The sequence below is a fragment of the Condylura cristata genome, unplaced genomic scaffold, assembly GCF_000260355.1.
Source record: "Condylura cristata isolate star-nosed mole 26May11 unplaced genomic scaffold, ConCri1.0 scaffold00001, whole genome shotgun sequence".
NCBI classification, from domain to species: Eukaryota; Metazoa; Chordata; class Mammalia; order Eulipotyphla; family Talpidae; genus Condylura; species Condylura cristata.
The window spans coordinates 3,695,935-3,711,000 of NW_004567102.1; the positions used below are offsets into that span (position 1 = coordinate 3,695,935).

At 38.0% G+C, this 15,066-nt stretch overlaps 1 protein-coding gene across 1 annotated transcript in view; it reads left to right on the forward strand.

Moving 5' to 3' along the window:
* Positions 1-15,066, forward strand: part of MAPK14 (mitogen-activated protein kinase 14) — an 83,676-nt gene that overhangs the window by 44,186 nt on the left and 24,424 nt on the right. The window contains exons 3-7 of the mRNA XM_012727115.1: positions 1,533-1,591; positions 12,213-12,324; positions 12,991-13,020; positions 13,363-13,410; positions 14,597-14,711. Of these exons, the coding sequence (XP_012582569.1) occupies positions 1,533-1,591; positions 12,213-12,324; positions 12,991-13,020; positions 13,363-13,410; positions 14,597-14,711 (364 nt within the window). The remainder of the gene's footprint in view (positions 1-1,532; positions 1,592-12,212; positions 12,325-12,990; positions 13,021-13,362; positions 13,411-14,596; positions 14,712-15,066) is intronic.

The window sequence follows — 15,066 nt, forward strand, 5'->3', positions numbered from 1 at the left end:
GGCGGGTCAAGAGAGGTCTGCTGCGCCAAGTGGTCACCTCCTGGGCAGGTGGGGATTGAACTCATGTGGAAGTGGCTTGAGCTTCTCAGTGCTGTGCTTTAACCCACTGCGCCACTAGGGAGGGCCTCTTTCTCACTTTTAAATAGTTTGATCTAAATACCTGGTAATAGTTAAGAAAAGCATCATCATATTCAGACTATTATAAGAATACTGTCAGTATACTGAAATTTTTTCAACTTTAAAAAAATATGTGCTGAAGACTATATAAAATGTGTTCACGGTGGCCCTCCCTGGTGGCGCAGTGGGGTAAAACACAGCACTAACAAGCTAAAGCCCTTCAGCATGAGTTCGATCCCTACCCCAGAAGTGACCCACATGGCACGGCAGATCTCTTCTGACCCGCCTGCTGCTTCCCTTGTTACAGGGCAGGGAAAGGGGCACCACTGAACCCGCAAACCTGATTGCTTTAAATAGGTTCTGCCGTCTGCCACATCAAGACAAAACATATCAGACTTTAATAAAAAGGAACTTTAATACAGTGAATATACAATATGAAAGACAAAGAATACAATTTCTATCAAACACCTAAGTTACCTATCCCCTCGTGCGCAGAAGTCCACCTAGAAGGGATTGGCCCAAAGCAAGGCCTGAAAGCTGCCACAAGACGAAAGCACCTTCTGGCTGGGACCCATAGTAAAGGATCAGAAATGGCCAGAAAAGTCTGGGGAGAAAAGAGCAAAATCAAAATCTATATAAACACTGCCATAGTCACCTCCCTACAGGTATCTCACCCACATCTGCCTTAGCCAGTCCAGGGTCAGGAAACAAGCACAGTTTCTTCATCACATGCTTGCTGCTCCATGTGGCTTCCTCAGGTCTCCTTCTGGCTCTCCATCCTGCTTCCTTCTTTTTCAGATTCTTCTTCTTTTCTTCTTTTCTCTACTTAGCTCTACCCTCCTTCTGAGTGGGGCAGGAAACCTGGAACGTCCCCTTTTCCTGGGGACCACCCTATTACACCCTCAGCAGTTGATCTACCTGTTCTGTTCCCCACTCTGTCTCTGGTGAATCCTCTCACTGCCCCTGCACTTCTGGCCTGTACCCCAGTTCTGTATGCATAAATAAATAAATCTTTAAAAAAAATGTATTCACAGAATAATACATTTTAAAAATAAAAAGGATACTGTAATATCTGCTGTAGAAGTGTGATTTTTTCCTTTGTGTTGATTATTTTGATTATTAGTGTTTTTAGTGAATAAATAAGAATACTAAAAATACTCCCACTGATAAGTGGTGACTCTTTGTGACCAAATTCTAAAGAAATTAAGATTTTTAATAGTAAAATAGGTTATTATAATAAAAAAATACAGTGCATTTTTAATAGAAAATAATTTGGAGTTATTAAGCATCTGATATTATGATGTTATTAAACTGAGATGACTGGATTTGAAGTTAATTCCTATTTAGATAATTAAAACTTAATGGTACTGTAGTAAATTCACCACTTACTGAGTTTGATTTTCATGATTTTGTAGGTGATTGGTCTGTTGGATGTTTTTACACCTGCAAGATCTCTGGAGGAATTCAATGATGTGTGAGTATCTTTTGTGTTTGCCTTTTTCCCAGCTAGAGAATGAAGATTAGTAGCTCATTTCCATTCCTGAACCTTTTAGCAATGTACAAACTTCATGGATTCTTTATTTCTATTATTTCTATCAACTAACTGTCCCAGAAGATGGGACAGTATACATTATGGGCAGTATAGGTTAGTGCTGTTATCACTTTAGGCACATTTTGCCTGATTGGGAGAGTCACTGGTGAGTCCTTACAAGAGTTTGATGGAGATGAGTATGGAAAGTTTTGATGATGATATTTGTTGTCAAATAACCTATCCTAGCTTTTTTTTTTTTTAAAAAAAGATTTATTTATTTATACCTACAGAATGGGGGTACAGGCCAGAGATGCAGGGCAGTGAGAGGATTCACCAGACAGTGGGGAGCAGAACAGGCCGAATGACAAAGTACACTGCTGAGGGGAGCAGCGGGCGGGTCAGGAGAGGTCTGCCACACCATGTGGATCACCTCTGGGGCGGGAATTGAACTCATGCTCAGGCGTTGTTAGCTTCTTGGTGCTGTGCTTTAACCCGCTGCACCACCAGGGAGGGCCCCCTATCCCAGCTTTTAAAGGGACATCATTACCTTTTCGTTAAGACACATAACAGAGTCCTGGCTTCCTATATCCTCTTTCATGTGTTCACTGTGTTTAGGTGTTGGAGACCAGCTCCAACCATCGAGGTGTCTGGAGGCGAGACAGGCAGGGGAAGGCGTGGGCGAGCGGAGATTCCAAAAGGGGAGAGGGGAGTGGACGCGAGGAAGACACGGGAGTCAGGATAGGGTGCAAGTCTTCCTGCCATTCCCTCAGCAGGTCTTTATTTATACTGTGTAGCAAGTAGTTAATTGCAATAATGCATAGGGTAAGTTAATGAGAAATCACCATAAAACGTTCTCAAGGACAAGGGGAACAAAGCATTTTTCTCTTAATATATTATGGTATTCTAGATTATACGTTTTTGTGATAATTATCACATGTACAGCTGTTTAGTTATCACTCAAAGGAAGAGTGGTCTGGGAAGGGATGAGCTCATTAGCAAAAGGATATTAGGGGTCTTGGGGTAGTAATAAATTGTGTTAGCAGTGTTATCAGTGATTGTCCAAAGAAAAGCTAGTGGCTTGTAGTTAGTGCTTGTTTTAAAAAGGAGTAAATTAAGAGAAAGTTGTACATTTGTGTATCAAACTACACCTGTGTAGTCAAGGTTAAAATTTGTCCATGAGTCCTTATGCCCTGGGAGTTTTATCTGAGGCTTGCTTTTTTATATAAAGAAACCAAGGAAGCTTCCCAGGAGTTTTTATGCCCTGGGGTCTTATCTCTCCTGGGGCTTGCCTTTTGTCTCAGGAGACAGAGGGATTTCTCACCCTGGGGCAGCTTGCCTTAACCATGCAGCCACCTTATGAGGCTAAGACAATCCAGTTATAAACTGATGGTTGCTCAAAATATTTTAATATTATGATTATACAAAAAAGGGAGGTCATAACATAAATTAGCAATGGAAATTCTGATTTTTCAGAGCTTTTCCACATCTATCTGGAGTCTGTCAGTCGATAGACGTTGCATATCTTGTGTCATTTAAGAAATGGTACTATAACCGCATGTGGACCCTTGAAGTATTGCTTTCTGCACTAGCATAAGGGTCAGGCTTTGCATGTTACGAAATCTAATGGATAGTGCTGATTTTCCCAGTGTGTGACCACCTCTATATTCTAGTGTGGGATGCCCTGGGAAAGCGGAGCCTGTCGCTTTCAGGAACCAGTATTATGGGGCTAAGGAAAATAATAAGGAAAGTAGAGAAAGCTACTGCAAAGGTATATTAAGTCGGTCATCTCTGTGGCCTGTGGGCTGAAATCTGCCAGGGTCTTCTGAAAAGCCATGCATTTTTTACAGTGCACCTCATATGGGGAGCATTTACCCACTGTCTTCTGACCCCATGGGTAAGTGTTCCATGGGACAAGAGTACTGTTGCATTCCCAGTGAGTGCAAGACAGAGTCCAACACATGTTTTTGTGCACTGTGTAAACTCTTGAACTTTTTCCAGTATCTAAGTCATCACGCCCCTCTCCCAACTTCTGATTCACATATATAATGTATACTGTATGCATAGATACTGTATGAGAAAGAGGGAAAGCCTTCAATTTAGTTATCTTACACATTTTGTCCTGTTGAAATTTTGGCATTCCTAGTTGGAAAGAGTGACTATTGTAAAAGTTGGTCAGATTTATAGAATATAGGTGCTTGTCAATTACCTTTACTTTCTGTTGTTCCTAGTGGGGACAGTTTTTCCCTATCCTTAACCTGAATTGAGTTTCTCCTACCCTTATATCCTAGCTGAGTCTCAATACTATTTGTTCCTTTCCCAAAAAACAAACAGGGACAAAGGTTTGAGCTTGTATGTTCTGCCTAAAGTGAGGGGCGGGGAAAGAATGGAGAAGAAATGGAAGAGGGAAAAAGTAGCAAAAAATTCCCCCACCATTTGAATGTACTTGGAACATGGTATGACAACAAATAGAAGATGAAAGAGATGAATCTCGTCCAAGCACATTAATCTTGACTCTGCTAATGAAACAAGCAAAGGATAAAATAGACATCAGTAAAGAACAGCAGTGCACACTGGTGGGAATGCAAACTAGTACAACCACTATGGAAAATTGTTTGGAGGTTCCTCAAACTCCTAAACATGGACCCTATGACCCAGCAATCCCACTCCTAAGTATCTACCCAAAAGACACAAAAACACTGATTCAAAAAGATTCCTGCACCCTCATGCTTATTGCTGCTTTATTCACAATTGGAAAGACATGGAAACAGCTCAAATGCCCCAAAAATGGATGACTGGATTAAAAAGATGTGGTACATATACACCATGGAATATTACTCAGCAACCAAAAAAAAAGAAACACATGCCTTTTGCAGCAACATGGATGGAGCTGGAAAAGATGATGCTTAGTGAAATAAGCCAGAAAGAAAAGGAAAAATACCAGATGGTTTCTCTCATAGCAGGAATATAACGGAACAGGCGAGAAAATAATGATAATGATGAACAGCCATATACCGGAGACATTTTGTGGGGGTGTAGTAGGGAGTGGGATCAGAAACAGTGGGGGGGAGGGAAATGCACTGGACTATATGGTGATGGCACATGGGTGATTTGGTGATGGTGAGCCCAAGGGGATTGCAACTGAGATGGGAAAATGCACAAAATGATGTAAAAATAAATTATAATATATTAAAAAAAAAAAAAAAAGAGCAGCAGTGCAGTTGGTGGCCTGCTTGGCCTTCTATGTGGAAGATCCCAAAGAATCCTGGGCGCCCCCAGGCAGCATGTGTTACACACTGTCGGGCCCTGCTGTGTGCTCTGCTTGGAAAAGACAATATTGCAGAATGACATTTTTTCTTTTAATTAAATAATTATTACTTATTTTTAAAAGACTTTAATTTTTAGAGTTTTAGGCTGACAACAAAATTGACAGGGAGGTAGTTCCCATATCCCCCTCCTCCCTCACATGCATAGCGATCTGCATTGCCAATATCACTCACCCAAAAGGTTGATTATTTTTTTTACTGATGGTGAACCTACGCTGACTTAAAATAATGACTTTAAGTCCATGGTTGACTTCAGGCTTCTCTCTTGATATTGTCCATTCTGTGGATTTACCCATACATATAAGAAACTGGTATAGAACAGAGGCGTGGGAATGGGAGGGTGTGGGGGTGAGAAGGTTCACCAGAGACAGAGGAGGGAACAGAACACTGCTGAGGGGAGCAGCTAGTGAGACAGGAGAGGTCTGCTGCGCCTTGTGGGTCAGCTCCCTGGTGGGAACGGAGCTCGTGCTCAGTGGCTGCAGATTGCTTCACAGTGCTGTGCTTTAACCCATGGCACCACCTGGAAGGACCATGATAATCATTTGGCAACACATTCATATGGGATTTGAATTAGATCCCAAGAATTAAGGTATAATAAAAATGGATTTACTTAACAAAGGAATTGATGATTTGCTAACTCTGATCAGACACTATGTTTTGGTGTAACCTGACATTGTGGAACTAGATTATACATCTTTTTACCTATATAAAAAGACCTTAGGGCCCTCCCTGGTGGCGCAGCGGGTTAAAACACAGCCCAAAGAAGCTTAAGCCACTTCCGCCTGCCCCGGAGGTGACCACATGGCGGAGGTGACCATATGGCGCTGCAGACCTCTCCTGACCCGCCCGCTGCTCCCCTCAGCAGTGTACTTCGTCGATCTGCCTTTTCTTTTCCCCACTCTGTCTCTCGTGAAGCCTCTCACCCTCCTCATCTCTGGCCTGTACCCCAGTTCTGTATGAATAAATAAATCTTTAAAAAAAAAAATACACTAATTGCAAATATACCCACTGAACTAAAATTGCATTTGTTTCTTCATTCATTCACAAATACCGTGAATGGGAATCTGTTCTTTTTAACTGGGTTCTGACTATTTTACTTCCAGTTTTGTTGAGATATACTTCACGTATAACATTATGTAAGTTGGGTTCTGGTTAAAGTAAGAATTGAGTTCATCTCTTGGGAGCAAATCTCAGTACTACTTGGTGAATATTTGCTCAGCAGAGTATTGGAATAGGGTCAGAATAATTAGAAACAGTAGTCTTTCTCAATTAAGTCACAATTTAGGTAGGAGAAATAAATTGAGAACACTTTGGTAACCAGCTACCAATTAACCGTTTGACCTTGGATTAGTCACTTTGCCACTCAGGGCCCCAGTTAACTTCCTTGTAAAATGATGAAAATTGGGGTCAGAATTTTGAATTCTGAAATGTTTTCTGGTCCAGAGAATCTGAAAATGGAATAGTGAATCAAAAGTTGCATTTAGGGGAATGTTTCATTGTCTAATTGTAACTTTTAGATTTTTCCTATTAATGAAGAAAAATGAGTGCTTACTCATTTTGGTTAATAGTTAATGGTGTTTGTTTAGTTAATAGTTTTTTCCAAACTCATTTCAGAATTTGCATATGAAGCAAAACATTTTCATCTATAATTTGGGGTTTGCAATTTTAGATCCCTTTCAGACAACTAAAATAAATGAGACTGAGTGTTACACAGTGGGAATGGTGGGGTCTGTAGTAAAACAGGAGATTTGTATTTGCTAAGACCATGCAAGCAAACCAAAGCCCTCTGTTCTAGACATACACTCTGAAGGTGAGAGTGGTGCTCTGTGCTGCCAGGTTTAAAACAGGAAGTCATTTTGAACATGAAGTTTCTGTGCCAATTGACAAAACAAAACAAAACCTCTACTTGCTTTTCACATTTCCCAGTGATGTTTAATCATGTGTTATATGTATCTTTCTGAGTTATTAGTACCTTTCATTTATCATACCATTCAAATTTTTACTAAAATTTTGATTTCTCAGTTAGCAGGCATCCTGCATACATCATTTGTGAGACTGTACCTTTGAGAAAGGAATGCTAGTGAGTGATGATCATTAGGAGCAATGGAGATGGTGTTGGAAAATGTAGAGTGAAAAAGATGAATACACCAAATTGTTCTTAACTGCTGTGTAATGTGCTTGTTCAGATGGCACAATTTTGTAGGTATCTAGATATTCTAAATGACTAGAAATCATTTGCACACCATGTGTGCTTTTCTACTTGTAATTGTTTTCTGTTATGGCTGTATGTTTATATACATGCCTTCCTCTCATCTAAATCCTTTGTCTTCTTTTCTACTGTTGTATCCCTAGTACTTGGCAGTCAATATTTGATGATGGAGTGATTGAATGAACAAATAACCTTGTGTTGTCTTGTTTATAACAGTGTAGTAATTTATTTGCCCAGTACACTCTTTTTTTTTTTTTTTTAAGATCTATTTATTCATACAGAACTGGGGTACAGGCCAGAGATGTGGAGGATGGTAGGATTCACCAGAGACAGAGTAGGGAGCAGAACAGGCAGATGGGTGAAGTACACTGCTGAGGGGAGCAGCGGGCGGGTCAGGAGAGGTCTGCTGCTCCATGTGGTCACCTCTGGGGCAGGCGGGGATCGAACTCATGTGGAAGTGGCTCTAGCTTCTCAATGTCTCAATGCTGTGCTTTAACCTGCTGTGCTTTAACCTGCTGCGCCACCAGGGAGGGCCCCCAGTACACTCTCTTTTAACTAACTTTTTGTTTTCATCCTGTGTGTAGACCATATAGTAGTACATTGTCTCTGTTTGGCTGCTGCAGGCAATGACCTTTCAATAATTTATACTATAAGTAAGGAGAATAGTTTGTTGTGAAATAAACCAGCGAAGCTCTCACTCCTTACATTAGAATAATTTGGTCTGCATATCTGATAAGATCAGAAGATGTGCCCTTGCTTGGTCTTACTAGGAGTGCAAGGGCAGGAGGAAATTGTAAATGAAGTAGCAAGGATAGGCCTCATTGAGAAGGTAAATTTTAAGGAGGTGAAGCGTTGGGTAGGTGCATATGCGGGGGAAGAACATTCCAGGCAGAAGGAGCAGCCCGTGCAAAGGTCCAGAGGCAGAAGAACCATGTTGTACTGGAAACTGCAGCAACAGAGTCTTTGAGCTAGTATAGAGGACCAGTGGAGAGCACAGTGGGAGCAATGAAGAGTAGACAATGAAGTCAAAGGTAGTTGGTACAGGGAACTGCTTGACACAGGACTTTCTTGGCCTTTGAAGGGGTACTTGTCTTTACTGTTAGTTGAAATGGAAAATCTTTTTGATCAGAGGAGTAACATGATCTGAATTTTATTTTTAAAGAATCACTGTCTGCTGTTTTGGGAATAGACAGTGAGTCCCAAGGATCACAGGATGTATTTCAGAGGCTTGTGGTTACAAATGATCAGTCTTACCATTGTTTTAAATACTTTGTTTAAATATAGAAATATTTCCGCTTTTGGTAATTGGCTCTATCAAATAGGGCTGAAGTAGTAGAGATAAAAACTGTAGACATGAAAAGAAATTTTTCTCACATAGCTATTATTTGATTCTGTTGTGCTTCAAAAAGGGGGACAGAGGCATAAGGAAAGGAGCCTTGACCATTGGGTTATGAAGTACCTCATAAATAAGCTTTAGAATAGGATACTTGTCTAGAGTACCAAATACCACTCATTGTAGAATTCTCCCTTTTGCTGGTATAGTACATTTTACCTACAAGAATCATCTTGAGGGCCTTCCTGGTGGCCTAGTCTCAGTGCAACCACCCCAATGGCCTAAGTTCGATCCCTGGCCAGGGAGGTGGCCCACATGGCAAAAGGCCTGTCCTGTCTTGCCCGCTGCTCCCCTCAGCAGTGTATTTCAGTAGATCTGCCTGTTCTGCTCCTCATTCTGTCTCCGGTGAGTCCTCTCACTTTCCACACACTGGCCTGTATCTCAGTTCTTCTACACTAAAATAAAAGTAAATTTTAAGAAAAAGGATAATTTTGAGAAACGTGTTTTTTATAGACTGGTTAAATTTAAAGGAGACCATCTTCCAAAGAAAAGTAAAACAAAATTTGTATCAGGCCATAAAGTCATCCTCTAGGATCATAAAGTCCTATTTACTTAGTAAGTTCTGTTACTTAATAACACTTAATAAAGTGTTATGTACTGACAGTAGTGGGCATAGCTTTAGTAAAATGTAATTAAGTTTGCTTTCTAGAAACAAATACACAGAAGTTAATGTGGCTGTCCATTAATGCTCTTTTGGAATTTTGGAATTAATGCTTAATTTGGAATTAGGTGTGCTAATCTCCATATTCCTCCCTTTCTCTTGTTTATTGCTTTAAAATGTTGCTCTGGCTTCCTTAGGCATTCGGTAGCTTTGTGAGATGTGTGCTTTTGTCCACTATTGCCAGATTTATTTTGGAAACCTATATATGATGAGATAGAGTTTGACACTTAGTTCTCATGGATAGGTCTTTGAGTCTGGAAACAATAAACATGATGTGTCAAGACACTTCTGCCGCGAATACTTTTCAGTTGATTTAAAAGTAACCTAACATCAGTCCTTAGTAGTTACATAGATTAATCTTAAACACTTATGTAATGTTTTAACAGTTTTACCCTCTATGAACATTTTATTGAAAAAAGAGATGTATGGTCCCTGATGGGGAAAGAGCGTAATGGAAATTTTACAGTGATAGAATATTCTAACTAAAAGTAAGCTCTCTCAGATTGTGCAGTCAGTGGTGTTCTGACTGAGTAGGATTTTTAAGCCATTGGTAATGATTTAAACATGATAAGTATATTGGAAATTGCTATGGTTGCATTGATAATATTGCTTAACATCCTTGTGAACTAGCACAGACATATTTGGATTTTTTTTAAAGTTAGATTCTAGATATAATCATGGAGAATAATGCTTCTTTGCTTACCTTTTCTCCTTAAAAGTATTTTGACAGGGGAGAAAATAATTTTTACTTCTGATGTTGTGAAATGTAATTATTTGCAAAGCAGTCATTTATAAGACAAATTGGATTCTCTCTTCCTCAACCTGAACCTTGCAATTTGTCATAATAGGTATTGTATGTATGGTAACAGTTATTCCAGATTTTCTAGGGGAAGCCCTGATTCCAGGTGTTAGCCAGTTATTCACAACACTCTCCTATTTGTCCGATTATGTATTAATTTGAGGTTTAAAAGAAGCGGAGTGACTATGGTTAGGATGGAATGTTTAACTAGCTTTATCATTAGTTAACTATTACCTTTGATACTGAATATTGTTAAGGAGACCATCTGGAGATAATGCTTTTCTGGTTATTGTGACATTTTAAAATATTTATTTTAAAAAGATCATTCTCTTGATTTAACTTCTATGTTACAGGTACTGTGATTAAGATCATGGTCTCTGAGATTAGGTTTGGATTTAACTCCTGATGTTACTGCTCATTTAACCTCAAATAATGGCCTTACTGTTGTTCTGTCTGTTTCCTCTTCAACAAGATGAAAATACTAATGAAATTTACTTTTAGAGTTGACAGGAAGCGTGCACAAGACATCGTTTGGCACAGAATAAGTGCTAATGCCTTTGGCCATGTCACATTGAACTTGATATGGCTCTTAAATCAGAACTACACTTCAATCAGAACTACCTTTATGAAAACATTCCAAGTTACTCTTTAAATTATCTTCAGAATCTACCCTTTTCTCAAAGCAGTATCAATGTGAGAACTTTAAAAATATGAAATGCTAAAATCTCACCTACGGTCACATCTAGGTTAAGTCCTGTTGATCTTTGTGAAATTGGGAACTCACCAAAGCAGTTCAACAGGGAAATTGTTTTTTGTTTTTTTGTTTTTTTTTTTAATGCTTTCCACTTTCCACTCTACTTTTTAAAAAAAATTTATATAGTTTATTTTTACATATTTTTGTGTCAACAGGGAAATTGGACATATAAAAAAGTTCAATTTCTCTTTGAGGACAGAAAATAATAAATAATGTGGGGGTGGGTGGGTGTATGTGTATTCGTATAATACAGGTGTAAATATACTGACCTGTTTTCTCAAGTTGATTAAAAAACAGTAAAAGTGAAATGAAATCAGCATTCTTTATCACTCAGTCAATGATATACATTATTATTCAACCCCTTGGAAATGGGGAACTATTCTCAAACAGTACAAACCTAACTTAAGTTTTAAAATTTCAGCCTCCTTGGTACTAATCTAGTTTTTAGTTCCCACAGCTGTGCAGCACAGTAATGTGAGTGGGTTAGGCATCGCATCTAGAATATCTGTGGTGAACCTGTTGGACTTGAATATAATCATTCCCTAATCTCACTATGTAAAGACAGGATTAAATAAGCAGCACCACCCGGGAGAGAAGTTCTGTGTCTCATCTTGCTTACACGTAAAATGTGTTCCTCCCTTTAAAGTAGATGCAGGAATATTGTCAGCAAACAAATAGCCTTTTACCAGTTAATGATACCCCTTTCCTGTAAGAGGCGGAGTCTGTAAAGATAATCCTGTTTTAGAACCTCCAGCTTGCAGGGTTCATATGAAAATCAAATGGTAGATTTAAAAATACAAAATGTCATTATGGTATGCATTTAGTTATACTGTATATTTCTCACAAAATAACATTTTGCTAAGAAAACTGATAAAAACATGTCATTCTAATCTCCATCTTTTTTTCATCCCTTTCCCAAACCTAGGGAATGATACATTAAATAGGGACAAGTATAAAAAAAATTTTTTTTTAAAGATTTATTTATTTGTGCACATAGAACTGGGGTACAGGCCAGAGGTGCAGGGGCGGTGAGAGGATTCACCAGGGACAGAGTGGGGAGCAGAACAGGCAGATCGACGAAGTACACTGCTGAGGGGAGCAGCGGGCGGGTCAGGAGAGGTCTGCCGGGCCATGTGGTCACCTCCGGGGCAGGCGGGGATCGAACTCATGTAGAAGTTGTGGAAGTGGCTTTAGCTTCTTAGTGCTGTGCTTTAACCCGCAGTGCCACCAGGGAGGGCTCAAGAATAAAAATTTTTAGAAAAATAGATGGTAAGTGGTAAAGTTGGAATGGTGGTGCTGAGAGTAATTAAGTTATTAAGCTTTTAGCTATCGCTATGATACTTCCTGGGGAGCCTTTTAAAAGTCTTATGAAAATAATTTTTCTTAGGGTTCTAGAAAGCTGTGTAACTGTCCATTAATTTCTAGGTATCTGGTGACCCACCTCATGGGGGCAGATCTGAACAACATTGTGAAATGTCAGAAGCTTACAGATGACCACGTTCAGTTCCTTATCTACCAAATTCTCCGAGGTCTCAAGGTATAGATAGTAATAATTTGGGGGAATTAATTCTCCTTCTCCCTCTCTACCTTCCTTTTGGGGTTCAGGAAATTTTTCTTATTGGAAATTCAGACATTCACATCATCACAAATACAGTTGTAGTATAATCAATCCCTCTTTACCATAATTACCGACATATGGCCAGTCTTGTTTCTTAGTGTTCCTTAAGCCTTGGATTATTTCAAGGCAAGTCTAGACATCGTATCATTCCACCCAAAGATACTTAAGTGTGCATGTTTGAGGTAGGACTGTTCACTACTACATGTCAACAGTATTAATTGTTTCTTGATATAATCTAATGCCAGTGTCATATTAAAAACATCCCCAAGGTGGTAAATTTATCTGTGGGAAGAGCCAGTAGACAGTATTTTAAAATTAAGTCTTTGATATTTAGCAGCTTTGGGTTCTTACGAAACCAGAGAGTAGATTGAAAGCTACTTGAGTCATACTCCAGCTAGTCAGTTGATGGTATGGAACTCATAGTTATGATACACAGACTGCCATTAATTACTTGTTATAATTTCTAAACCAACTATTAATACTAATAGCTCTTACTGATCATGAAATGTGTATCAAATATATCATATGACACTGAGAAGTCGGAGATACATTTTCCTTTAAACTAACTTTTATTTCTCCCCACAGTATATACATTCAGCTGATATTATTCACAGGGTAGGTATTGTGCTTTTTTTTTTTTTTAATTAAATTACTTGGGGGGACTTGGCTGGTAGTGGGTGAAAACTGGAATTTAGCCAAGATCCTTATCTATACTTGCTTTAGCCATTAAATTATTGATTGCAACTTTTGTTCTAAGGTTAAACTGATTAGAAAAACAAGATACATAGTTTTTTACCATTTGAAGACTAACTAGCCTAGATACTAAATGTAGGATGGAGATTGTTTATAGTTGGATGGATGAAGTATTTTATGTCTGTATCCTCATCATTACCTATAGGGAGACAATTTACCATGGATCATAAACTTGATCCTGTCCTCTCTGTACTTACTTCCTAGGACCTAAAGCCTAGTAACCTAGCTGTGAATGAAGACTGTGAGCTAAAGGTAAGGTGGAGAGACAGTGATGAGTGTTTTTCACCATGTAGTTAGTTATATGTTTGACTAACCAGGGCAACCATGATTTTTTTTTCTTTAAGTTATAAATAAGCCATACCTTTTTTAATCTGAAAATTCATGATTTTCAGATAAGAGATAATGGTCCATAGGAATATTAGATTTTAAAATTTACATCAGACTAAGTAGACTGTTTAAGTGACATTAAAGATGACATTAGGTATCTTGTTTTCATTCTAAAATAAAATTCAATTAGAAATTTAATATATTAGTTAAATAAAGGAAGATTCCAGCTTAAATGTGAAACAAATAATCCTGGATAGAAAATTATTAGACTAGGTTCCTAAAAAAAAAAATGGGAAGCCCCATTTATTAAAAGTAATTCAGATAAGCGATATAGTTTGTAGAAAATAACTCTAGATGTTTTTTGTTCATTTTCCTTTTGCATTCATTTTAAGTATCCATTTGACAAATTTATATATTCATTAACCATTAACACAATATGATGATAACAAAAATTTTTATCACTTCCCAGCTATTGCTCAACCTTTTATTCCAATCCTGGCATCAGACAAACAATGATCTTGTTTTTGACACTATAGAGTAGATTTATCTTTTTGGAGTTTCATATAAATGAAATCAAACAATATTTTGTATGTTTGTGTGACTAGCTTTTACTTAGTCTAATAATTTTCTATCCAGGATTACTTATTTCACATTTAAACTATAATCTTCCTTTATTATAACTAATACATTAAATGTCTAACTGAATTTTATTTTAGAATGAAAACAAGATATCTGATGTCATCTTTAATGTCACTTAAACAGCTTACTTAGTCTGTTCATTTGATAAATATACCACAGTGTTGATGGCCATTTGCTTCCTTTCCAGTTTGGGACTGTATCTAAAGCTGCTATCAATAGTCATATGTAAATTTTGGGTGGATATATGTTTTCAACAATTATAAAAAGTACTTAGGAGTGACATTTTTATTTTGCTTTGTAATTTTATTTGTTAAGGTTTTTATTGTAGTTGTCATGCATTTTAAGCATGGGTCAGGAAGTATGTTTATGAAAGTGCTCTATTATTCTCATTTTTATAAGACATTAGAGTTTTTCCCTGCTTTATAAGTCTTTGGAATTTGTTCCAGTGCCTGGTTTCTGTCCTTTCCCTTAGATCTTGGATTTCGGACTGGCTCGACATACAGATGATGAAATGACAGGCTATGTGGCCACTCGGTGGTACAGGGCTCCTGAGATTATGCTGAACTGGATGCATTACAACCAGACAGGTATTGCTTGCATTGGTTATTTAGGGTCTTCTCTATACCATATTGAGCATATTAGAGTTTCTCAGAAGCAGGGATGGTGAAAGTAGGAGGAAATCTTTTCCTCCTTGAGTGATCCTTTTAAAGTCTATAAATAGAAAATACTTTGGTTGCTCAAATAGGCGAAGTGGAGTTTTATACATAGCTTTCAACCTTTGTGATTGAGCAATTGGGTTTTTGTATATTTAATTTAATTTAATTTAATAATATATTTTAACCCAAATTATTATTTCAACATATGATCAACGGTAAAAGTTTATTGAGATGTTTACTTTCCTTTCTTTGTATTAAGTCTTCAAAGTCGGGTATTTTTTTTTTT